Source organism: Myiozetetes cayanensis, unplaced genomic scaffold, assembly GCF_022539395.1.
Source record: "Myiozetetes cayanensis isolate MyiCay16 unplaced genomic scaffold, myiCay2020 scf4, whole genome shotgun sequence".
NCBI lineage: Eukaryota > Metazoa > Chordata > Aves > Passeriformes > Tyrannidae > Myiozetetes > Myiozetetes cayanensis.
The window spans coordinates 24,472,828-24,498,934 of NW_026087631.1; the positions used below are offsets into that span (position 1 = coordinate 24,472,828).

The 26,107-nt window shown below is 35.5% G+C and overlaps 1 protein-coding gene across 2 annotated transcripts in view; it reads right to left on the minus strand.

Annotated features, from left to right (window-relative positions):
- Positions 1 to 758: 758 nt before the first annotated feature.
- CHD1 (chromodomain helicase DNA binding protein 1) overlaps positions 759 to 26,107 on the minus strand; it is a 56,712-nt gene continuing 31,363 nt past the window's right edge. The window contains exons 11-37 of one of the 2 annotated variants that reach the window (XM_050328477.1): positions 25,968 to 26,095; positions 25,226 to 25,442; positions 24,626 to 24,715; positions 23,635 to 23,825; positions 22,664 to 22,852; positions 22,193 to 22,355; positions 21,509 to 21,661; positions 20,965 to 21,036; positions 19,104 to 19,253; positions 18,375 to 18,523; positions 18,029 to 18,125; positions 17,807 to 17,902; positions 16,660 to 16,836; positions 16,324 to 16,484; positions 14,959 to 15,000; positions 14,110 to 14,240; positions 13,596 to 13,734; positions 12,719 to 12,869; positions 11,598 to 11,720; positions 11,116 to 11,253; positions 8,640 to 8,903; positions 8,076 to 8,216; positions 4,649 to 4,827; positions 3,261 to 3,357; positions 2,998 to 3,055; positions 1,933 to 2,143; positions 759 to 1,737 (exon numbers count right to left, since the gene is read on the minus strand). In XM_050328477.1, coding sequence (XP_050184434.1) covers positions 1,374 to 1,737; positions 1,933 to 2,143; positions 2,998 to 3,055; positions 3,261 to 3,357; positions 4,649 to 4,827; positions 8,076 to 8,216; positions 8,640 to 8,903; positions 11,116 to 11,253; positions 11,598 to 11,720; positions 12,719 to 12,869; positions 13,596 to 13,734; positions 14,110 to 14,240; positions 14,959 to 15,000; positions 16,324 to 16,484; positions 16,660 to 16,836; positions 17,807 to 17,902; positions 18,029 to 18,125; positions 18,375 to 18,523; positions 19,104 to 19,253; positions 20,965 to 21,036; positions 21,509 to 21,661; positions 22,193 to 22,355; positions 22,664 to 22,852; positions 23,635 to 23,825; positions 24,626 to 24,715; positions 25,226 to 25,442; positions 25,968 to 26,095 — 4,071 coding nt within the window. In that variant the 3' untranslated portion in view covers positions 759 to 1,373. The remainder of the gene's footprint in view (positions 1,738 to 1,932; positions 2,144 to 2,997; positions 3,056 to 3,260; positions 3,358 to 4,648; positions 4,828 to 8,075; positions 8,217 to 8,639; positions 8,904 to 11,115; positions 11,254 to 11,597; positions 11,721 to 12,718; positions 12,870 to 13,595; positions 13,735 to 14,109; positions 14,241 to 14,958; positions 15,001 to 16,323; positions 16,485 to 16,659; positions 16,837 to 17,806; positions 17,903 to 18,028; positions 18,126 to 18,374; positions 18,524 to 19,103; positions 19,254 to 20,964; positions 21,037 to 21,508; positions 21,662 to 22,192; positions 22,356 to 22,663; positions 22,853 to 23,634; positions 23,826 to 24,625; positions 24,716 to 25,225; positions 25,443 to 25,967; positions 26,096 to 26,107) is intronic. The other variant, XM_050328478.1, reaches the window with a different exon arrangement.

Below are 26,107 nucleotides of genomic sequence, written 5' to 3' on the forward strand. Positions count from 1 at the left end.
GCAGAGAAAAACCAGAGCAACAAATACAGCTCCTGCCACATGAGGCCAGGCCAGGTATCCTCCCTAGTTGTCACAAGGAATAAAGTTTAGTACTTTTAATGCTTTTATGGGTAAACCTGAGAAAAAGTAACAGAAAAACACAGGAGAAAACTACAAGACCCACATGTCCTTTTAGTTTAAATTTAATTTGTCAGATAGAAGTTATCTATGTACAATCAGTGTGCATTGTAACAATTCTGTCAATAAATTCATAATTCAAATCTTCTAAAATATTAACTAGCTGCATAGCACATTTGACATTATTGCCCATGTTGAAGAGGGAACACAAATGAATTTACAATGAATTTTGACTGATTTGGATACTGAAGTCTTCTGATACTTAACACTCCTCCTTTCAAACCAATGCACCTGAAAAGCTTTCCAGAGCACAGTTTAGCTGGGTATTTCTTACCATTCTTACCATTTCATTACAATCACAACACTGACAGTTTAATAGGGAAAAAAACCCAAACAAAACCCCAAAACGTGTATCTAAAGTATCCAATAAAGGGAGCACTAAGTGGAATAAAATGTTCCCTTTCCCCATTTTTACATTCTGAGGAGTGACTCCATCAAGATCTTTTATTGAAACATGTAAGTACACTGATTTCATTTCATACTTGTGACAAGAAGGCCTGAGTTGGTGGGACAAGGAACAGTCAAAAAAAGCCTGAGGGGGGGAAAAGCTAATTTAATAAATTTACAACAATTTACAGCCATTTGTTTGTGGGGTTTTTTTATTATTTGTTTGTTTTGTAAAAAGGCATTGTAACTGATCACAAACAGGAGAAATCCTGGCTATTTTACAGTTATAGGTACACAATTTAAATATTCAAGCTTGTGATGAAAAGCGGCAAGGTGGTCGCAGTGTACAATGTAAACAAGTAGCTTTGGAAAGTGAACAAAGTCCTTGAGAGTTCTTTACTAAGAAAAAAAATAATCTCCCCATTCCCTCCTGAAATATGAGCACAGGTCAGTGTTTAAAAGTTCGTTTACAAACATAACTTAAAACATTATCAGCCTCAAACCACTCTGACATGAAGAGTTTTATAGTAAGATCCAGTCTGAAATGGGCAGTGTTGAGGTCCCTGTAAAAGTAAACATCTTCCATTTCTTAAAAAAAGTGCCACAGCATTTGCAGCACAGTGCAGCATAAACTTTAAATACAAAAATATTTTTCTTCTGTTGGGATAACAGACCTTGCATCCTGGAAAGAAGTAACAATACTGCTACTGATAGAATATCCCGTCTGTATCTTTCAAGTCATGTAAGGCAATTACTGTGTTAGTTTACTGTATATGGCTAAAGGAAGGTCCAGCAAGTGTCAGTCTTTGTTATGTTTTCCGGCTGCTCCATGTATGTTCAGGGGTACTTTTATGATCTGATGAGTGTTCAAATGGAGATCGGTGACCTAGGGGAGATCTTGAACCATAAGGAGACCTCTGATCCAGTGGTGACCTTGGGCCACTACCCGAAGCTCTGTGGTCCATTTGCCAGTCTGAGTGATACCTATAGTCTCTAGGAGATTTGTGATGGCTGTACTCAGAAGTGGAACGGTGATCCGAATGTATCCTGTGGTCTGAATGGGAACGGTGATCCGAGTGAGCCCGGCTGTCTTTTAAATTTCCCTCCAGGTTAGACCTGTGATCTCTGCTCCTGTAGTCATCTAATTTTCTATGTTTACTATCACCGTAGTATCTAAAAAATATTAAATTATTCATATTAGAGTTACTGAACACAGTGAGAGCCACAATTATGTCAAATCGAGACAGAACGACACCAGAGGCAGATCACTGTTGCAATTCTGCACTGCTCAGAAGAGATGGTGCAGTGCTTGCTACAAAAACAGCAAAGGAATTCTGACCGCATTTCAAAACTGCTTGAGAAACTGACCTGCTGTCTTGTTTGTAGTGATCCCAGTCCCTGTGATCTTTTCCGTTGCTGAAGGCTGAGTAGGGCCTTTTCCTTGAGTCGCTTTTCTTGTAAGTGTCCCCCTGATGCCTGTCTTTGTGATGATCGTGGTATTGTGACAAGTGTCTGTCAGAAGAGTAACTGTCCCTGCTACTGTCATCGTGGTTTGTATTCTCCTTCAGTCTTTCCACATCTGTTTAATAAAGCAGAGGTTAAAAGGAAGTCTCATAAAGTCTTTACTTCACCTAATTCAAACAGCACTGCCACCTGTCTGAAGCAAAGCAGTATGAAAGTGACATGATTTAAACAAAACAACGTCTAAGCAGTTGAAAGACAAATGCTCTAATGCCAGTGAATGGGAAGAAGCCCCAGAAGTAAGAGGGAAGCATGGTGGAATGCAGATGTGTAGGACTTGGAAACTTAACTTCTCAACCTCCCCATTCAGCCTATGAAGCAAAGTGTGGTCCAAATAAGCAGTGAGTAGAGGTGCCTCCAGCAGAGCAATTTTAGATAGAATGGCAGCAACAGAATTCCAGTGGTATTCCCAAAATACATGATGCTGATTTTAAGGCCATGAAAATTTACTCAAAGTGTTCTATCACACAAGACAAAAAGAAGTATTACATACAATAAGGCATGTGTGGGAACACAGGAAAAAAACCAGTGTTTGTGTAGCAATAAAAGACAGCCTATGTAACTACAACTGCAAGGAGTAACTTCTTTGTTACACTGCAGTGACATTACAACACCTACAAAAAGGCACAGAATTTCCAAGAAATTTACAGTTTTTGAGCAGACCTCTCATCCTCCCCAAAATTTAACACAAAAAATGTTTCTGAATTTTTTTGAAGGACAGTCAAATAACCCTGTAAGTGCCAGCTTCAGTCTGCACTCAGCTGGATTTCATCAGCAAACCAGTGAAGCCTTGTGAATCAGCCTTCCTTTATGGTACTCAGCAGTGTGGAAAACAGAACTAGGAGATACGTTAAATGAAATAAACATGAAAACTTAGATATCTAACACAAGATTATACTTAAGGTTTCTTACCTGGATTTCTAATTACATGTGTATTCACATTGGTGCTAATATTCTGGTCATTGTGTTGCTAAAAGAGACAAGTACAAAAGCTTATTGGTAAATCCCAAAGTTCATCTGGATGCACTAGAAATATATCCCAGTAAAAGAGACTTCAATACTACAAACACAAATGCTACTTGAACTGTATTTCTGTGTTCCTTATAACCCTTTAAAGCTAATGGAAGAGTTATAATACTTAAATATATATATATATATATATAAAAATGTATTACCTGAGACTCTTGCCGTTTTTTGATTGCGTGTTTATACAGTTTGTGCAGCTTTCTGGCATCAAATTCTGTAAACTTGGAGACAAAAATCCACAGATTTCTGAGGAAGAAGAAAAGAGAAGTTATAATTCTTCCATAAATTCATTTTCCTTATATTTTGCAACAGAACATGGATTTAACTGAAATTATTTGAACAGTATTTTAGTAAACCAGAAACACTATAAAATCTACACAGTGCTGCCTAATTGCACGACAAATATTATGCACCTGTAAATAAAACATTTGAAAGATTCTTTTAACGATTAGTCACTTCTTAATATTTTTGTAAGTATTTCAGAGAGCAAAGTGCATGGAAAGTAGTACTAGTAACAATTCTGTTAATTTTTGTGAAATGCTTAAAAATGCAGCCATTGATCTCTGTATGTCTTCTAAATGCTTGTTTGAATTCTGAGTATTTACCACATAGTAAATAAAAAAATTAAGTAAGAAAAAGCAGTAAAACTTCTTTCAAACTTGAATTCTCTTACAATGTAAGACACTTGACCAACAAGCTTTATTATATGAGAATACTGGGGAGAATTCATAAGTCTGGTCAAAACTTTTAAAACCAACTGAGAATTGTGTCAGACAATGGAAGTCATACACCAATAAATTTGTGCCTAATCTTGTGCTTGAAGGAATCAAAGAAGAACAAATCAGGTCTTTTGTTGTCAAGATGCCAGAATTTTTAAGGACACATTTGCTTCTATAATCACAGATAAAGCTCTTTCAACATATATAGAATTCTTTTAGTCAAATTTGGAGGTGGAATGCTTGAGTCTACAGAATACTGGTGTTGAGAAATATTTGAAGTCTGTAGGCTCAGGAAGCAAGTCTGCTCCTTCACTGTGATTATTTAAACATGGTAAGTTTTGTCTAGAAGTTTGCAAAAGTAGACAACCAGTCCATGCTGAGTCTGAGACCATTATAACTTTAAATAAGCTACACCACTTCTTGTCAAAGATAGCTGAGATACGTATTTTATTAATATACATATAATATTGTAGCATTATTATGAATAATAGCTCTATTACAAGTTTCTACTTAAAAAATATAACATTTACCAAAAGATTAGTGATGAGTTCCTCAGTGTCTGCTTTCAGCATTAAGCAGTGAGATGTCTCACTCACTGGGCAAAATGCACTGATGTGCAGCAAATGCTTAATGTCAATCCATTTAAAGTCAGAACAATGTATGACTACCTTTCTACAGATTCTTATTTAAAAGAGCAGGAAGATACAAGAAAGACAGAAAAAGGAGAAGTAACTAAAACCCTAAAACCTATTCTGCTTCATAGAAGCAACTACAGATTTCCCTTTTTCAAGCAAACCTAAGGAGAATAAATAACTTACTTTCTCCACTGTTTAATTTGTTCAGGATTTGTGTACTCCTTTAGACATTCAGTAATGTGATCCCCAATTTTGATAAGACACTGTCTAGTGTGTTCCAGCTGCTCTCTTTCAGAAAGGCCCTTCTCTGGTCGATCCAGCTGTTTCAATGCTGCTTTGACAGGTCTCATTCTTTCTTTGCACTGTAACATGGAAAAAATTATTTAAGTGATTAAAAATATCAACTCAAAAGGAAAAAAATATCCTAAAACATGATCCACCTTTTACTGTAATATATATATATATATATATATGCAGGCAAAGACAATATTGTTACAAGTCAAATGAAACACAAGACTTTCTCACACCGCCTGAAAATGTTTTTCAAGTTCCCTTTGGAACAAGTTGTATTATAAACCAAGTTGGACATTCATTATCTATGAAAGACTGTATAAAATACAGATATCAAGGTGTAGAAGCCTAGAAGATAAGGGCCCTAATGTGTACGTCTCAAACTCTGATAGCTGGACAGCTGTGGAGCCAGCGAAGGATTGTTGTGGCTGGAGAAGGAAACCACACAGAGTTAGGGTGGCACTTTTTCTGGGACAAACATCCTTGTTCTGGCTCCTGAAGATAAGCACAACACAGTATAATGCAGGCACAGGACTGAAGCTGAGGCATGGACTGTCAGGGGGACAAGACGACCCACAAAGCCCTCCGAACCATTTCCAGTAAGGCCTGGAAGAGCCGACTGCCCATGGTCACTGATCTGCATAGCAAGAAATCTGACTTCCAAGGAGGGAAAAACTTATCTATAAAAGGGTTCCCCCACAAAGCCCAGGTGTGCGGGCACCCCAAGGGCCCTGGATACCTCGCTGGATCCATGCTGGAGCCAGGACTGCTGACTGCTCTTTTTCCTTCCCTTTCTCCCCACCGTGTGCTCCTTTCTCTCTCCCTCCCTCCCCTTTCCCCCCAAGCCTCTGTACAAAAACCACTGTGGTGGGCTAATGTGGCAGGTCAGGGACTAATGTATCAATTTCCACGTCAAAGGTGTCATTTACTAAAAAAAGTTGTAAACTTTTGCAGACTCTCTGACTTCTGTCATTCTTTTTGACCACGAGCATCTACGAATCTCGTGTGCTCCCTTCGCCATAATGGTGGGAATGCCACACAAGCACTAATTTAATATACAGGATTTCTGAGGAAAAGGACTTATTACAAATGGATTTTACGATTAAAACTTTGAGCACAATCATGTAGGACAAGAGTTGTTCTTTTGAGCACCTAGAAAGCTATACAAACTCAATGCCAAAATCAAATAGGAGAGTTTTCAGTACATCTCAAACAAATACTTCCTGCAACAATTACACCTGGCACCCAGCAAAGGATAAAAACTGCTTCTACGAACATTCTTCAAACCTCACTCCTATGCAGATACTAGCAGAACTTGTGCTACCTAGAGGAAAGCTAATTAGGGTATAGAACCATAAAGGTTGGAAACAACCTCCAAAACCATCAGGTATAACCTTTGACTGAACACCAGCATGCCCATGCAGTCCCACATCCAGTTAATTTTTTAACATTTCCAGGGATGGTGACATGATCACCTCCCGGCAGCCTGTTCCAATGCTTAACCACTCTTTCAGTGAAGAAATCTCCCCTAATATTCAACCTGAACCTCTCCTGGCACTACTTGGGATGCTTCTCCTTGTCCTGTCACTTGTTGCCTGGTAGAAGAGGCCGACTTCCACTTGGCTACAACTTCCTTCCAGGTAGTTTTAGATGGCAATAAGGTCTTCCCGAGCCTACTTGTTTCCAGGTTAAACACCCCCACTCCCTCAGCTGCTCCTTATAAACCTTGTGCTCCAGACCCTTCACCATCTCCACTGTCTTTTTCTGGACACACTCCAGTACCTCAATGGCCCTCTTGAAGCGAGAGGCTCAGAACTGGACACAGCACTGGAAATGTGGCTGAATAAAAGGGATGCTTAGACCAGCAAAAACAGCGATGTCAACTCAGATAAAGATTGTGCATTCTTGACTTTTCACACTTTGAATCCAATGTTTTAATAATAAATCCAGATAAACCCAGTTGGCATGGTTTAAATTAGAGACACTTGCTTAGGAATACTATCAAAGCACAGTGGCATGGTAAACATGAAATGCATATTCTGCTTGTCATAATCAGTGAAGTTCAGCCTGAAAAACCCACAGTAGGAATTTCCATTTAAAAGTGCAGTTAAATGTTTAATTAGACTGCACCTGACCATGGTAGGTGATGATAAATGTGCCTTCCAGAACAACCGCCCATGCCATTTTCGTATACACTATCAAACATAGAAAAAACAAACAAATATCTGGAATGAAATTAAATGGAACATTACCATTACCATGTAAGCATCTAGAGACAACTCAGAAAAACTGGGGAAGCTGTTCCATTGCCAGCTCATGCCACTAAATTAATTAAGCATTCGGGTTACATACCGCATTAGCCACAGATTAAAGTAGCCTTTAAAAAAAACAGCTTCTAAAGTGCACTTCTTAAATATAGAAGTGATCAGAAAAATATAACTTAAGATTTTCTAGCCACACAAACATATTCACCTGAATTACTCAAGGCCAATGCTGAAAATCACAAGTGAGTTGGAATGTTCAGACCAGGCACTACAATAGTCAAGAGAATCCTACTGGCATGTCACACCCAGCACCCACAACAGCCCCAACAGACCTGACTGGCAAAACCACACACAAATGTGTGAAATCTGTACGACAAAACCACAACAGGAGAGCAGCTGCTCAAAGCAACTCATTGATAATTTTTTGATGGACCCAGCCAACCTATAAAACTTCCCATAAATTGTGTGTACATGCATTATTCTCAAATGTTAATTCAGTTCTTAGTCAGAAGTAGTGATTAAACAGAATTATTTTAGTGTCACAGACATTACCTAAGCAAAGTATTTCTAACGCTTCAGCATTTTTTTCTTCCTGTGTCTACTAAATTAAGTCTGCAATACTTCAGGAGACAGTGCTGAAACCTAATTTTTCTTGCTTTCTTACAAAGAAGAAAAGCATACATGATAAGGTGAAGCCAGAGACTCTATAAATTGCTTTTAAGTTCATTCATGTCTCCTCTTTAAGAAGAAGGGTACACAAGTGACTCCTGAGGATGTATCTGTAGAGTTCATTCATCACGCAAACAACAGGATAAGTTCTTGTACTATCCCGCGTAAATACAGTAAAAAAGCAAAATAAAAGTGCTGGAATGCATTAAAAAATTCTTTCTGTACACTGTCAATAGCATTTATTGATCTGAGACTTCACCTGGGAAAGATCACCTGTCTTACTGTGCCCAGTAAGAGCATCAAGAATATCAGAAATTGTCCTCATTTAGACTATTAAGTATAAACTTAAGTATAAATATAATCTGACTTATCAAAAGGGGACTTACCACACTAAAAGTTTTCTGATCCAGTTCTTCAGATTCTTCTGATATAGGAACTGGTTCACTAGTTGCAGTAATATGAACTGGAGTATCCAACAATGGAATTTTTTTAGTTTTTTCTTTATTTTCAGATTTGATTTCATTTACCTAAGAACAAGATACAAAAATATTTAAGTACACTTTATTTTGGCTCTGGAATTACCTTATAATATGCAACGCTCACCATAACTACTGCATTCTCTTCAGTAATAAGAATAAAATCTATGCTGACATTCAATGACAGTACATTTTACTTTCTCCATGGGATGGAAATGGAACGTGGAAAACGTTAATTTCTGCACACACTTGTACTCTCAGTCCAACTAAGCGATGTATCACTGAAGATGTACTTTCCCACTTCAAGTCCCTGTCCTCATGGTTTCAGGTAGGAAAAATAAAACTTCAAATTATGTAAAAGACTTTAATGAAATGACAGCTGATCAGATCTAAAAACACCTTTTAATCTCAAAATCATTCACATAAACCTAGTGGCCTTTTCTAGTGCTATGTAAGACAAGTAAACCTAGTTACCTTCTCTTCCTTTACTTCTTTTTCTTTCTGTGTAGATTCCTTTACTTTGTTTTCTCTCTTTTCTTTAATATCCTTTTCTTTTAATTCTTTCTTATCCTCTTTTTCTTTTTTCTCCCTTTTCAAATCCCTCTTATTTTCCTTTTCTTTTGTCTCTCTTTTTTCTTCAGTTTCCTTCTTTATACCAGTATCTGGCTCAGGCTTTTCTTCATTTTCTTTCTCTGCTTTAAATTTTTTATGTGGATGTTTCACTGAAACAATCTCATCCTGCAATATGCAAGCATATATGTCACATCAAACTGAGTTTCTATCTATACAAGTTTCACAACCATCAGATTAAAACACTTTCTATCTGTGCATTTTTTCTTTCTGGACATACGATTGAACATCTATCAAAGAGAACTGAATGCAGTTGCAAAGACAGATGAGAACTATGCACTCACTTCCTTGATGTGACAAAGCAAGTACTGACATGGCAGAGGCAGTGGGTGTGAGAAACTGTGTCCATTTAACTTAGAATTAACTTCAAATTCAGTCCCTTTAAAGGTACTTAGACTCTGAAGAGCTAAAATCTAAAACGAGGCAGGTCTTGCAAAACTGAGCTGATTGGTCAGGACATTCAAGTGATGGGCATGTTAGAAGACCTCTGATCTAGTTATATTTTTCCCAGTAACTTTTTACCAATCCCATATTAAACATTCACAGGAGAAGGTTAACAGAGTCCTGAATTTCTCTTTTCCAGAGCTGTTTGTTTTACTAGGCTAAAAAGCCTTAGTTACAGACTGTCTGATAGGGGCCCATTTAACTGTTTGAAAGAGAAAATCTCAGTTCATGACTTCACAATTCTCACTTATAAGGCCTGACAATTCTCACATATAAGGCCTGAAACTAAAATCCTTCCAGACCCAAGAAAAATACAATAGTAAATAACATGAGTATTGCAACACAGGTGCAATAATCTATTTAAACACACACTGGAAGGGCACATATAGAAAATGTTGCAGAAAAGCAGACGAAGGAACGTCCAATACCTGAACTGAACAAGTATTTAGGTGAGGTATGAACACTTAGATAGTGTTTAGGTATCATGGAAACTTTCTAGCAACAATCCAATGACTTAAAAAGTTTCCTGATAATTCTAGCAGTTAAACAGGTAAGTTTTAAATCCTGCATATAGTATGGCAGCTACGTAGCTGAGGCCAATCATTTAGGTATCTCTTGTATATAGCCCAGTTTTCAGGAGTGCAACTGATACTCACTGTCCAAAAGTACTGAAGTGATAAATATCTGTTATTAAATACACAAAAGAGGACAGCATTCTAGACAATTTCCCAAAACACAATAAGTCAATCAACTGGCTGGTAGTGTCTTCTGAGCAGAGATGAAGTCTTAACACTTATTTTTAAGTAGTCTGAACCCTTAAATCTGCTTAGTTTTAGGGTTCAGTTGCCCACGTTAATTTACTGAAAACTAGTTAACACATACAGTTCTTAAGTCTTTCATTTCAGGTAAATTATTCTAGGTATTAACATAAGACAGTCTACATTGAATTTTTTTTCCTCTGGCTTTAGATTTTGTTTTTCATTGTACAATTTGAATACATACAGGAATGCTTTAGCTGAAAATTACTATTTTTTATAGATTTATCATGGTCCTTCTAACACTGAATAAATTTTAACTTTGTTTTTCTGGAAATAATTTTTCCTTTATAACAAGTTGACAATTATAATGGTTTGTAATGGTTTACTTTGAAGCTAGTAGGGAGTATATTATTGCTACATTCAGATTTCCACTGATTTATTTCAACTACTTTCAAAATCACAAAATTAGCTATGACATGACCCTAAATTTTTATCTCTACCGGTTTTCCTGTGATAGGTGACAGCAATAAAAAGATCTAACAAAAGCAGAGGCCTGAAGAAATACCAGAAGTAACAGAACACAGAAAGGTTAAACAGCCAGTAAAACAGTCTTTTTGGATAATGAGAGCCATGATGCATAAAGGAGCTCTCACATGCAAGCCTTTAAATACAATTTCTTGATGCTCATTCTAATCAAGCCTGATGATTTTCCAGAGCCTGAATAAAAGAACTTTACCTTAAGAATCACTATCAGTAGTTATAACATTAGCCAAAACAGTTAGTTTCACAATTGTGTGTCACACTGGGTTTCCATTTCTATCAAATAGTGTTGAAATCTTTAAAGAATGCTGAAACTGAGCAATATCTCTGGTAACTAGATTATAATATTTTTTATAAAAATTTGGAAGACTACTCGTAACGTCTCCATTACTGGTTTATAATTAGAATAGATACAATTTTCCATGTCCTTGTACTGATACAACATCAGTTGTAGTGACCACAGGAAATGGATGATGTTCAGGTGCTTTAATTTTACTAAGCCAAGCAGAAGACAAAGTACAAACTGAAACTAATAGGAAAAACTAAATAGCCATCTCTACTGTGTGAAAGACGTTCACCTTGTTATCCTCATCATCTTCTTCATCAGATTTTTCGGAGGGCTGTGGTGAAGAATCACTTTTTATTTCTTCTTTTATTTTTGCAGCCTTTAGCATCTTATTCTTCTTAGTTCTTGCTTTCCTCCTCTTTGAATTGCCCTGAAAGCAAATTGATCTCCTTAATAAGCATCTTTGCACTACAGCTGCAAAAAAAAGATTTGTTTTTACATCAAAGAGAGGGTTCCTTTTATTTATTGCCACTGATGACCACTGTTTTTTTCAGGACTGGAGACAAAGCATAGTGCAACAGTAGAGAATACACACAAATTATAAGAGAATAACACAGTGTGAAACTTGCAATGAATTAGTCTAATGTACTATGATTAGCAAAAGAGTAATACCACACAAATAAAAAAGAACAGAACTAAAAAAAGAAAAGGATCAGCTGACACGCCCAGAAGCATATTGTTTTATTTCACTAATGAATGCCAAATTTTACTTACTGCTCCAGCAAGCCTTTGTGCTTCCTTCCTTGCAAGGTCTTTATTCAGCAATTTAATGAGGTAGTCTGCACGGGTCTGCAACTGCTTGGCCTGGGGTTTCTTATCTGGATCATCAGGCAAAATCTGAGGAGAACAATGGTCATGTCACAGCTGTGAGTACATATTAACAATTGTAGATGTTAGCCCACAGAATAGAAAAAACTGTGCAAAAGGAACTGGTAAACAATTCACTCCAACTATACCTAACAAATATGCCAGAATGCTTGGAGCAATGGAGAATTTCTTAAAAGTTTTCATTTCTCTCCAATCAAGCAACCAATGCCGAGCCTTGGAAATGGCCTTACAGTTTAAAACCAGTTCAAGAAAACAATCTCAGATTTCTGTCTCCATTCTGACAGTTCATCTAAGAAATTCTGGGCACCTGCACTGGTCAGTCACTGAACTCCTGGCTCTGACTCATTTATCTTCTAAATGCAGAACTCACTACAGTGTATTGCAGATGCCAAAAATACAAACATGTGCTTTCAAAAATCAGACAAATTAATGGAAGGCAGGAGTAGGTATCATTATTAAACAAATCTGGGCACAGACCTGGCTCCTCACATCCCAAATCTATAGGCTGGTGCCACAAAATTTACTTCATTCACCCCAGTCTTTCCCTCAGAACCTGTCTCTCATTTTTGCTAAGAGGCTACTGCACTAATTCTACCACAGGTACTCTCAATGCTGGGAGAGAAAACAGCTTCAACTGAGGAATCTGGGGAATAAGTGGGCATAGGAAAACTGAACCAAGTATATAGAAAAACGTCCCTTCTCAAAAGAACACAAAATTAACAAAACCAGAACATATGAAACAGTGAAGGAAAAGACTGAAAAGAAAAATTCAAGTGACAGAGGTCCAGCCACATGAGAATATGGCAACACAATTGACTTCAAGAAGGATACTGCAACCAAACACACAAGACCCTAAAATATAATAATACAGAAGAAGGATAGTCTGAAGTATAACTGACATATAACTGCAATTTCATTTATTATAAAATAAGCTTTATCAGTAACTCTACTTAATAGTATCATTACCTAAACAAATAGTCCTTAATGAAATGTTGTAGATGACATACCTTCTGCGTCAAACTGAGATCAGGATCCATTTTTATCATTTCCCAGCTGCCATAACCATATTCATAGATGCCTATTAACAAGTTGGAATCATCTTCCTTACCCCATTCTATATCAAAATGAGCAGCCTTCGTGTGGCATGGGATGACATATCTAGAAGAAATGGATTAGAAAGACAACTAAAGGACTTTTACACCTGAAGCTTAGTGAGGGAGAAGGGAACATACTAGAAGTGACGTAACTAGATTTATTTTCTTTGCTAACAAGTTGGTAAATTTAAGAAATTAATCCAAGTGTTTATCACTATATTTTATTAACATTTCCATAAAGTATTTATTGAAATCAGAACTGAAATGCCTTTTAAAGGTTATTAAGATTAAAATATGAAGAACAAACATCTGTCTGTTGCCAGAAGCTGCATGACAGAGTTTGTTAGCCATGAATAAAAGCAAAAATCATTATCCAACTATAACTGCTAACTATGTGAATAGTTTGGACATTGTGATAAACAAGGTGGCAAGGGAAAACCTTCAGAGAGCAGAAATAAGTACTGCTGTGCTTCTTTGAATAATCCTCTCAAGCAAAGACATTTAGCAGCTCCTGAGCAAGCCTGAGTTCTAGTCCTAATTATTATCAGTAACTGAACACAGTTCCTAGGGTATAGAGTTGAGAAGTCAAAGCTATTAATGGCTTCTATAGCAAGGGAAGAAAGGATGAAGTTCAGATGTTGACCAGGTTAGTGCTGTCAGTTCTTACAGGGATTAGAGGGACAACACTTTTAACAGTGTCCCATGAGTTCAAGTTGTCAGGAAAAAAGATAATAAAAGCTGACAAATTTTCTGCATTACTGCTCCCTTTATAAAATTTAAAAATCAATACCTTTTTCTTTCTTCTGGATCTGAAGGAATGGATTTGTGCAATGGCGCCAACTCTTCTTCATGAGAGATAACTAGCTTTGCATTCACCTGCACTCCTGAGATTCGGAATGTTGGGCCTTTAACTTTCCCAAGTCTCCCTCCTTAAAATAAATACAAAACTATTAAACTATTTGCCTTTACAAATACCATCAGAAAAATGTAAACAAAACAATTATATTAAATGACCTTTTCTTAACTAAATGTTTGAAGTAAGCTCCAGAATGAAAGAATCCTCCAGGTAACAGGATTACTTTTAAATTTCACAGCAAAGCAAAAACATACTGCATTCTCCAGTGACAAGTCACACACAGAAAGGCAAAACAGTCACCTTACTATAACCCCTTTTTAAAATCACCCAATATTCCAACATTTTTGTATTGTCCAACAAAACTGTTTTCTGTTACGATCAGAGTGCATGAGTAATTCAGTCTTCTTGACACTTTTCAATGACCCCTCAAGCCCCCTGAACACTGTACCTGCTCTTTCTTGTCCAGATGAATTGTCCTTTAAGGCTTTAATGCATCCATTATGTACAAGCTCTCCCAAACGTCTAAGATCTGTCTCTGATTTATCAACTAGCTCAGCATCTCTAGCTACAGCATCTAACCTGTAATAAAACAAATACACATTTTTATACCTCTGAAACTTTGGCAAATTTGAATGACTCCTTCAGTCTTTGGTACTATAAAAATGATCACATAAGTTACCAGCCATCTGTGCTTTCTGTACTCTGCACAATTTTGATCCAAGGAAAAAAACTGTATACGATTCAGGTAACAGAGAGTGTTAAAAAACAAAGTATAAAGGACACTACCCTAGTGTTGAGTTAAATTACTATACATTTTTTTAAAAAAGGAATGATTATACCACATATATATGTATCATATTTTCATATGAACTATTAATATTTTTGAGGAAAATAAGGTTGGGAAGTTTTTCTTAAAATAGGAATAAAGAAGAAAGCTTAAAAATAGGAAATGGCAATATGAAAAATGCAACACTGACAGTGGATAAACTAACAGGCTTTCAACAGGTTATCAAACATGACAACTGAATGATTATCATAAATGAAGATTAAAAAAGTTAGCAGGTAAATACAGAGAAAGAGAGTAAATATTCCTGTAAATGGAAAGGTCTGTTGGGTGGCTGTTGGCACACACACCATACATGAAAAAGTGGAAGACTGTCAGCTTAAGTCATGCTATATTCAGGGCAAAAATACAGATGATGTATATTCTCTACTGCCTAAGGTTTCATGGTACATTCCAATTTTTATGAAAACAAGATTCCAACTTGCTACACAAATAATCATCAAATAACTTTACCTTTCAAGAGGGCCACCAAATTTCTTGTAACTCTTGATAAACCTAGTAACAGAAAATAATTTTGCCATTTAAATATATTCTTAACAAACTACCTTGCTTTTAAAATTGTGCAAAATGATACATGGGCAATGGTGGGGGGAAAGGTAGAGTGAGTAGGGCAGCTTCATATATTTGGATAACCCAAACAAAGTCAGTTTTATCAGTTTAAGAAATGATGTAAATAAAACAATAGAAGGTGTAATTTATTTCAGAAATTACTTTATTAATTTCACAACTCCAAAGATTCAGCAGCTGTATGTATCTAATCATAAAAAATGAATGTGGATTTACAGTATATCAAGATTTCAGACATTATGTTATGCATTATATAGTAATATAGTTCTTAAAAGGAGCAATCTGCAACAGGTTAATTGGAACACTTTGGAAAATGACATGAAAAATATCTGTGTTGAAACATCTAAGTGATGGAGATACTCAGAATAGAAAGAAAATTAAATAAAAATAAATAAAAATAATTTAAAAGAAGAAAGAAAATTTCCTCAATAACCAAGGTCTCAGATTGCTAGTGCAAGCACAATAATAGCCTTAAAAAAAGTCCCAATTCGTTGTCTTGTCAGATGACATGAAATTCAAAAATGATCTTTAAAGTTATTCCTCAAATCAAAATATTTTGGAAGCTTTACAGCATTTTAGAGAAACATGAATACTTAAGATTTCAGAAGTAAAGTATCATTTCACAAACCCAAAAATGTGAAGCAAAACAATTCCTCCTCCTACCAAAAAATATTTTAGCAAATATTTAGCAAATACTGAAGGGACCAATAGTAGTACAAGTTTCAAAGAAGATTTTTAAAAAGCATGATATAACAATTCAATTACAGTGCTAAGAATTTAAAAAAAAAAACAAAATCCACTCTATTTTTTTTTCATTTGTCACCAAATAGATTTACATATTCTTTCAGCACTGCAGTTCTTAGATGATGTGGTGAGAAGCAGATAATTTTGCTTATTTTTTAAAAAAGAAAAGTTTACCCATTGTAAAATCACTGTCAGTGATCACACAGTGAAATCAGTGTCTTCATGCATCACAAGAATTAAAATAAACCAATCAAGAGTATTTTTCAAACCTAATTTTATACCTCATTAAAATGGGTTCAAATTCTTGCCATGACAGTTCGCTATGTCAGCACCACAAAGTACAAAAGGTAAAAACATTTAATGCCTAGAATAAAAAAATTTCAGACAACTTCTGGAAAAATAGATTGCCTTTTGTATTTTCAAGCCTAATAATAATAATAATCATCATGCTAATAATAATGGTAATTTCTTGCCCCTTTAAACATGACTTGTGGTCCCGTATCTTACCGCCTGATCTCTGCATCGCTAAATCCTTTAATATTTTCTCGAGGAATAGTTCGTGGTCTTCCACGTTTTTTTGGCCTTTTTCTTTCTGAGATGGAATCACTATCAGATCCGGAGTATCTTCTGCTCCTACTGCGCCTCCCTTCACTTCCATTAAAGCTTATCTAGAATTCCAGAATAAGTAGTTAAAAGCTATGTGATTAACAAACATAAGCAAGTTTTACCTACCGTGTCAAAAAAATGTGTTCAGAAAAGGAAAAAAACCCAAACAAACCCCAACAGTAGCAAACTAAACCAACAGCAACAGAGAACTACAAGTTAGTCAGAACCAAGAGACACCTGTTTTGCACAGTTTCTCATCCTTGGAAGCATGTATATTTCTTCAAGTTCTTTTTGTCTTTCTTCCTCTTCTATTCTTCGCCTCTGGACCTCCGGAATTATTTCTTCCCAATTTCTTGTATTTCTTTCTGGTTCCAGCTCAATATCATCTTCATCCATATTGGAAAAGTTGGCCACCTTGTATATCAGAATATACATATTTTCATAAAATCAACACATGAATCTATTTGAAAAAGACCAATCACCTACTATTTTAGGAATGCAAAGTTACAGATGGCATATTTTATGCATTTATAAGTATTACATATTTATATTTCTATTTTTATATATGCTTGTTTCATAATCTACATAAAATTTATACATATAACTTGCTTCATGAAAAAATGAAACAAGTCTTAATGAAAGTATTTTTCTTCATTTAGGAAAAACAAACTCCTTCCAGAGGCTAAGATGAGAAACAAGGAGAATCTTTTTCTTCATTTAGAAGTTGATTAATATGGGTGCACAGTGAAACACCTCCCCTGTAGCTGTATGATTGCTGTTTAAATTCCTTCAAAACAGGGCTAACACCATTTGAATGCCTGACTTAATGTGACACTAACTAACCAAACATTAATATGCTGCAGATACCAACATATGTCGTGAGTAAGCAATCAGTAGGAGACCTATTTAATAATCTCCTGAACTAAACAAATATATCATGCTCTGCATTTTTTTTCTGTTCATATATTTAATGTGTTTAAATGATAACACTTATAAATACCTGATGTTCAAGTTTAGTTAGGGGTTAAAAACTACTTGGAGAAATTATCAACTGTGAAACACAAACTATATATTGCATTCAGTGATACTAGAGCTGCTTGACAAGGCAGTAAATAAAACACGTAACTATTTGGATTTCTAATAATTAACACATTCATAAATATACCTCATTTTATCATCAAAGTATATCATGTATTTTTAACTGCTTATACTGGTGGTAGGTACCATGTATGGGTGAAGATATTTATTAGAAAGTGATACAGAGTTGACTTACTGAGGCATCTATTTCCTACAAATGAAGAGACAGATAGGTACACAAAAGAGAAACAGTACTGTTTATAAATAAAAGTATAATTACGGTAGGAAGAAGAGAACAAAGCCATACCTTGAACTGTGAAAGCAACTCATCTCCTACAGTTAATGGACCTGGCTCATTTTCTCGAGTTTCTGCTCTCTTCAAGATTTCATCTATATCCATTTCCTAGGGATAAAAAAAAAAAAAAAAAGGCAAAAAACCACAGAACCCCACAGAAGTTTCTCTTTACAGTTAAATACTTCATACATACTTTTGGCTGCTTTATCTATCTAGTTCAGAAACACTACTTACTTGGGGCTCCTGTTCTTCCCCTTCAGGTTCTTTAAAAAGTTCCTCAGCACCAAACTTCAAAATTGCTGATAACTCCTCCTTATTAAAAGGTGTTGAGCTGAAATAAATGATATTTCAGGAAAAATATCATTTTTATCACTTTAACTTATTAACTTGAAAAAGTTCTCTATAGTCATGAGTCATTTAAGACTTCTTTTTTACTGCTGAATAAAAACTCTCCATATATTTATGATATATATTTAACATGCAAATAAAAATCTAAAAAGACTTTGCATCTTATTTTGCCTTTCATTAACAGAGTGAAATATTCCTAGGTAGGCTGGTATAGAAACAAACACAAATATACCTTGAAGGAGTAGAGCCAGTATGTAGTACAGTTTTCCCTGTAGTGTCCATTCTCTGAATTACTAAATGATCTAACACCATCTTTTTCTTGGCTCGTTCAAGGATATCTTCTTCCACTGATCCTTTTGTGACTAGTCGATAAATATTTACCTATGCGTATTTAAAAAAAAAAAGGTAACAGCAAGGAGAAATCTGAGTCTTCACGGAGTATCTTCAGAATTTACTGATGAGTTTCAAACATGAAATACTGGTTCAGTTGTGTTACCAGTCTTTACAGAAACATTTAAAAAATCCCAGATAACTTAATTCTTACACCTATCTTTCATAAACTTCAGTGACTCTGCACAAGCATTGCCACAGGCAATAATGTCATACTTCTAATTTTTACTGTATGTCTTCTGCAAGAAAGAAACAATCCTGAAGAGAACTAAGAAATACTTAAGCAAGGGGGATTTGTCTGATATAGCAGTTCTTTTCTGGAATGACATGATGTCAAGACAAGCTCACAACTCTTCTCCCTTTCCCATCCAAATACCACAATTGCCATATTATTTGTCCCTATAGGGAGATTCAGAAAAAAAAAGTGAGCACTCCTAACATTTTTGCCCAGATGCAGAAAGTATTAGTTATTCTCCATAATATGTGAAGACTGAATAGTGCAGACAGAGAGTAAACAGCTAATGTACAAAACCCTCCTTTAGGTCTGGAGCTTAAAGCTGAGTGTGTGTACCTGTTTCTTCTGTCCAATCCTGTGTGCTCTAGCCTGTGCTTGCAGATCGTTCTGTGGATTCCAGTCAGAATCAAATATAACCACAGTATCAGCAGATGCCAAGTTGATACCTAATCCTCCAGCTCTGGTGGACAGTAAAAAGCAGAAGTCCTGAAATCATAAAGTAAGAAATAGTTTTCTATCCAATGACTGTGATATTCCTAATGGAAGCAATATGACACTTATTTATGCAGTACGTAGTGCACACTGCAAAACCACATACTACCAATTCCATAACTGGTTTAGGGTTAAAGGTTTTTTAAGTATAAAGCAAACACTGATTATCATATTCTTTCATAGTTACTGACTTCTGAAGAGTTTAAAGGAAGCAGCATCCTAGAAGATGTTCGCTGACCAAAACACCACAACAAAACAAAAGACTGACTCAACAGTACAAAAACCTTACTGTTAAAGCCTTGAGTGTCATAAAGAACCCCTCCCACCCCCTGCCCTAAGCCCTGGAAGACGAGGCAGCCATGTCAGTGCAGGCAAGGTGCTTTAGCCTACAACTGTTTAAGAGATAGGAACCAAAAGTCTTCTGCTAAGTTTAATGCTGTTCAACACACTCATGAATAATATGAAAGTGAGATAAGCAAGAAGGTGAAAAAAACCTGTGACAATATGGAATTACTGAATCACAGATAACTATGAAAGACTGCAGAAGGATCTTGAAACATCAAATAAAACAACATATGAAACACAAGATGAAATAAAACAGGTTAAAAAAACCCGCAAACCCAATTTTCAGTATAGTTACAGGAAACAGCAAACCATTACACTCAGGAAAGAGTCCTGAAAATTGTGTTAAACATTTCCAGGTAATCCTTAGCCCAGTAACGTAAACATTACACAAACCCCACACAAAATGCTATGAAATTTTAGGAAATAAATAAAAAATAAAACTGAGAAAATTTTTGCTGCACAAATCTATAGTGTGCCTCAATTATGGAAACACATGGTTTAAACTCCTCATCTCAAAAAACGTACAAAGTAACCGAAAATAAAAAAATCAATGTCTGTGCAAGAAATCTGAAACAGAATTAGCTTCTGCATTTAACAAATATGGAGGCCAGTCCTTCTCCCTTCTACAAAGCAGAAACAAGCTCAGAAGCAACTAACAAATGCTATCCTTCAAATACCAATTAAAAAGCCAAACAAACTGAACCCAAAACCCAATGACCAATAAAATTAAACAACCTCCCTTCCCCCCAGTCTACCAGTAGGACAAAAGATTTAAGCTGATCAAAGGTATGGAATGGCCTGCATAATAGAAATGTTAAATAAGCTAGCAGTGTTCAAGTTCAGAATCTAAGGAATCACAAGAGACACCTACATATTCACAGGCTGCTCACAAAGAACTACTAAAAATCAGTTCTTTACTATTTCTTCCAGGGAAAGCAAAGAGGTGGCAACAAATGATGATAACAGAAGTCATATCTGAAACAATTAAAAATATGGTTGTCTGTGTAAGGATATACGAAGTTAGTTCTGCCCACTGCCAAAGGAATTTTTTGATGCTAACTGCTTGTCTAAGTTCAGTGCTCTTGTAAACATTGTGAAGCTCTATACAGGAACAAAGCTGAGGTTAAAATTCTGCATAATTTACAAGGTAATTTGCTACCATTTTCCTAATTTATGTGTTTTCTACTTAACCTCTTCTTAATAAAAGAGATTATATAAACCTTATATGCTAGGCAGTAACGATGAATTTTCAACATTATTGATATATTCCTCACTTTTCTCAGCCTTCCTTTTTTGTGAAATTTTTTTTATACTTCTTGGGAAAAAATAAAACTGATCCTTCAGGGAAAAAATACCATACCTCTGATCCTTCTGCATTAAAATGATCCAGTGCTTGTTTCCTCAATTCCCCTTTTATTGATCCATCAAGTCTCTAAAGAAATGAACATTACATTTAAAAAGTAATTCTTATACTATATTCAAAATCAGAGCAACTTAATTTTCAGGTCCTAAAACTGCTGTGTGAAGGAAAAAAAAGTAATCAAACACTTCCCACAATTTTTAATTCATCTGTTTCATTTCAAGGTACTATTTATCACAGAGCAATTGCTAGTCCCTTTTCAGAAAAATAACACATTTTATTCCCATGTTTTCTTAAGCTAAGGGTAAAGGTCACAAAATCACAAACAGTTTAGGCTGGAAAGGACTGACAGGGTTCATTTTGTCTAGATGCCCTACTCAGGCAGGGTCATGTCCAGGTAGTTTTGAACCTCCACAGGGGATGGGGATTTCATAACCTCTGGAAAATCCTGTTCCAGTGCTCTGAAACCCTCACAGTAGAGAAAAGATTTTTCTTATATTCAAGATCAAAGCTTCTCAGCCGCTACTACCACCAAGATTTTTACCTGAAATGGGAATTGACGGTATTTCAGATACTCTGCTAGGATGTCCAGCATCCTCACCATCTGTGAGAAAATCAGAACCCTGTTGCCACGTTCTCGCAGACGAATCAGTAGTTTGTCAAGAAGAATTAGTTTCCCGCTGCTACGTATTAAATGCTACAAAATACAAGAAATACATATTGGAAAATAAATTAATCTCAACACTAATATACTCTGCAGTTGGTTATAAGGTTTGCTTTTCTATTACTGTGGGCAGAAAAAAAAGAAGGCAATCTTCAACACTCAACACTTTTACAGTTAAAAACATTAATATGATAATACGCAATTAAAACGGGTGAAATTTATTGAGTCAATTCTCTGTCAATTATTCAGTTCCAATTAAGAAACAAAAATTACTTCAGTGTAAAAACCCAGGATAAACATTTTCCAGAGAACCTGTTTTCCCTAATATAATTCAGTAAGAATTAATAAAGTGCCAGAGCACTATAAAACTGTGTGAATACTACAGATGCAAAAAGTGGGTTTTTTTGTTTTGTTGGGGTTTTTTTGTTGTTCGTTTTGGTTTTTTGTTTGTTTGTTTGTTTTGGTTTTTTGTTTGGTTTTGTTGTTGTTGTTTTGTTGGGTTTTTTTTGTTTAGTTGGTTGGTTGGTCTTTGTTTTTTGTTTTTTAACTAAAAAGTGACATTACCTGTAAGGCCTCCTGTTTATTATAGAATTCATTATCATCTGGTGGTTTAATGAGGTAGCAATGGTTGCAACACTTCTTGAGTTCCATCATGATGTTCAAAAAGCCTGAGGTACTGCCTTTTGAACCTTTGCTGAGAGCTTTGTAATTTCTGGTTAAAATCCACCTATGATATAAGAGGTAAGATATTAGTAACTTCTAATCATACATGGAAGTAAGACAGATGTAAACTCTCAAAATATGAACAAGGTAAAGAACAGCTCCTACAAGAACATGTAACTATGCCAAACAAAAGAAACTATACGAATAGACACTAGACCACTGTAATTCCTGAGCCCTTGCTTCACAGATTTGTATTGCTGTAAAACCCTATAGAAGCCTTAACTTCTGTACAGTATACAAACCATTATAATCAGTAAACTGCACACAGAAATACTACTGAAACAGCACAATTTTTAACAAATTGGTACATACTTGTAGTATTGCTTCTGCAACGCGCTCATTTCCATTCTCAGAATTTGTTCAACTTTAGCAGGTAAAGATTTTTCTACATCTTTTTTAACTCTTCTCAGCAGAAATGGCTCAAGCTCTTTGTGAAGACTTGCATAACCATACTCTCTCCCTTTGCCATGCTCCTCTTCAAAATCTTCCCACGAGGAAAACCTTTAACATAATAATAAAGCATAAGCACAAAATAGTGACATAATGTAAATAACCTGATGAAGTAAAATTCAAGAAGAAAGGTAAGATAAACACACAACATGTATAAATATACTGTAGGAGCACACACACATTCAGATTTCTTCCCTACTCCCTTCTGTTTTGTTTATTAATCTACTTATGTGTTGCAGCTTGTATGGTCTAGTGAAGTGTTGCTGTGGTGTGTCCTAACAGCCTAGAACAGACTATGTGATCAAATGAAGCCACTCAGCCACAGCAGCTTTGCTTGTAAAATTCCAAGAAGTCAGTATAGTCCATGGCTTGAACAGAGCTATAGTGCTTAGCACTTACAAGATGTCTGACAGGAACATGTGCTTTCACATACAAGCTCTAATTTACCTTAGGTCTAAACAAATCAGTACAAAATAAGGTCAATACAGTAAACTTACTGTATGCCAAACATATGGGAAAAGCAGCCATCTGACTGAACCACAGGATACTGGGCATCTTGGAACATATTTGTTTTCATTAACAGTGCTAACAAATAAAAGACTCCATTCTACTTCCCCTGAGTAAATCCATACAGTTCTCCTCTTAGGCTAAGATGAAGCCTTTTTTTCAATGTTCTGATTTATCAATCCAATTATTTACTTGAAGCAGTATGAAAAGATATGCACCCACTTTACAAAGAATATTCAAATTATCTTTCAGTACAATTCTCTACCTCTACTGATTCTCAAATCACTACTCTACAACAACAAATTTGACAAAAACTCTTTTCTTACTTTTCTGGCATGATGAAGTGCAACAAAGACCAAAGCTCTTTGAGGGAGTTTTGTAGAGGGGTTCCAGTAATAAGAAGACGGTGGTTCGACTTAAAGTCTATTAAAGTTTTGTACAGAAGAGAGTCGTCATTTTTTAAACGATGTGCTTCATCAACTCCTATGAATGCCCAATTCAGACCACCCAGGAATGACTTCAAGAAATGGAGAAGGGGGGAAACATTATACAAATGAACATATTACAAATTTCCTACATTATATAATCAAGCTATAAACAATTTCTTGATTTATTTCAATAAAATATGGACAACTATATGTTTTTAGTACTAATTATTGCTTTTACACTTGCCAAGTTCAATGAAAAGCATGCACACATCCCAAGAAAGCCAAGTTAAATTTATAATTTCAAAAAGTGGCCAAAAGTCTGACCCACATTAATATTTACATGGCAGAAAAAAAAAAATCCCTATTGACTTCTTCCCAGTTCGTACAAAGTAAAAATGTTCTGCTTCATGAATATCTGTAAAAATTTACACATACTGTTAGGAAGATAAACAATAACTGTGTGCTACCACTATGGAGACTGTATTAATACATGTACACATACACTGTTTGCACAGTATCACAGAAAAACTATATGGGATTTCATATTTCTGTATCATATTTGGGGCTAGGGGTTGGGTTCTTTTTCAGCTCCTTGAGGCTCGTCTGCAAATAGGTAGAGCTTGAAGATGGGAGAGAATTATCACCGTAATGAGACTCAAGAAAACTGGAGAAAACGAAATGTTAACTACTTCATAATATGGAAAAGGGCTGAAAGCCTTACCACACATACATAAAATCCTGAAGTGCTTAAAAAAGATAAGTCCCTCCAAGACATAAAACCCCAAACACTCTCCATAAATTTAATGACCAACAAACAAAACACATGAAGGTCTAAAGAGAATTCTATACTACAGAAATTATTTTATCTCCCCCAAAGAAGTGCAATTACCTTATCCTTCAGCAAAATTTCGTATGTTGTTAGAAGTATGTTAAACTTTAATCTCTTGGTCTGTGGATGCATCCATTCATGAGTTCTTATCTACAAAAAGAATCAAAACTATAAGCTACAGAAAAAAGGTCTTGCTGACTGGAATCAATTTTAGCACTGCAGTGATGTAGATGTTTAACAGCATACAATAATATAACAAAACAGAGGGCCAAAACACATATTTACATTTTATATATGTGTGACATATACAATAACTTTTTGCTTTCATGGATAGGATTACTAATGTTAAGAAAACAAACCAACAACATTTCAGAAAATAAACTAAGCTCACGACTCACTTTCTCACTTATTTTTACTATATCCACCTAAATAACCACATGAAAGAAGACAATTCATTTTCAAATACAAGACTAAATTTTTAATTCTGTTTACTATTAAGCAGAAAGGAAATTTCTCAGACACATTTACATCAGATCAAAATCTAACCTTTTAATTTGCATCTTGAAGTCACAAGGCTTCAGGGAATATTTGCTCAGTCCTAATCAAAAAGGTGAGTCTTTTTATGCACAAGACTTTCCAATGATAAAGAGAGACACTCACCATGTTTCTGCTAGTTATATCTCCCAAGTAAACTACAGCATTCATCTGAGGAGCCCAAGTTTGAATTTCTCTTTGCCAAGATGTCAAGGTAGAAAGTGGCACGACCAACAAGAAAGGCCCATACAGCTGATGTTCGTGAAACAGGTAGTTCAGGAAAGAAATCGTTTGTATTGTTTTACCCAGACCCATTTCATCTGCAAGAATACAGCTATTCCCTCTAAACAACAAAACAAAACAAAACAATTCAGGGGAGGTGTAGAGAGGTGGAAGCATTAGATAAGATGAAATTATTCTCTTTTGAGTTAAGACCCACTGATCCACGTTTTCAATATTTTGCAACTATACATTCTGAAGAAACTTACTTCTATTGTTTTTCCATAAAAGTTATTTCCAATCCCCCCCTTCCTTAAATTAACAAAAAGCTTGCAAGTATTCCTTGTATTATTTTAGAAGTATAACAGTAATGTTGACATTTCAGAAGAGCTTGCTCTGGGTTTTTTTGTTCTATTGTTTTTTGTTTGCTCACTTTTCTAAAAATATGACTTATCATTCAGAAACTAAAAGCAAAGTAACAACAGATCTTAGTTGCTTTTTGTTGAGAATAGCTACAGAACAGTAAGTTTTGGTATTACTTAGAGCAAAACCACTCCCCTCAGATCTCTACTTTGAGCTTACAGTATGAAAATGTTTTACAAATGCTTACAATTAACAAACAAAAAAAATCACTTCCGACTATACTTACTTGCACCACGAATGAGCAAGCCAATTCAATCCATTTAACTGATAATCTCTTAACTCAAGACTTTCATGTCCTCCAATGTAAGATGGCTGCTTCTTCAGTGCAACAAACCGTGGCCTCTGTTTTAGAACCTGTGAAAAGCA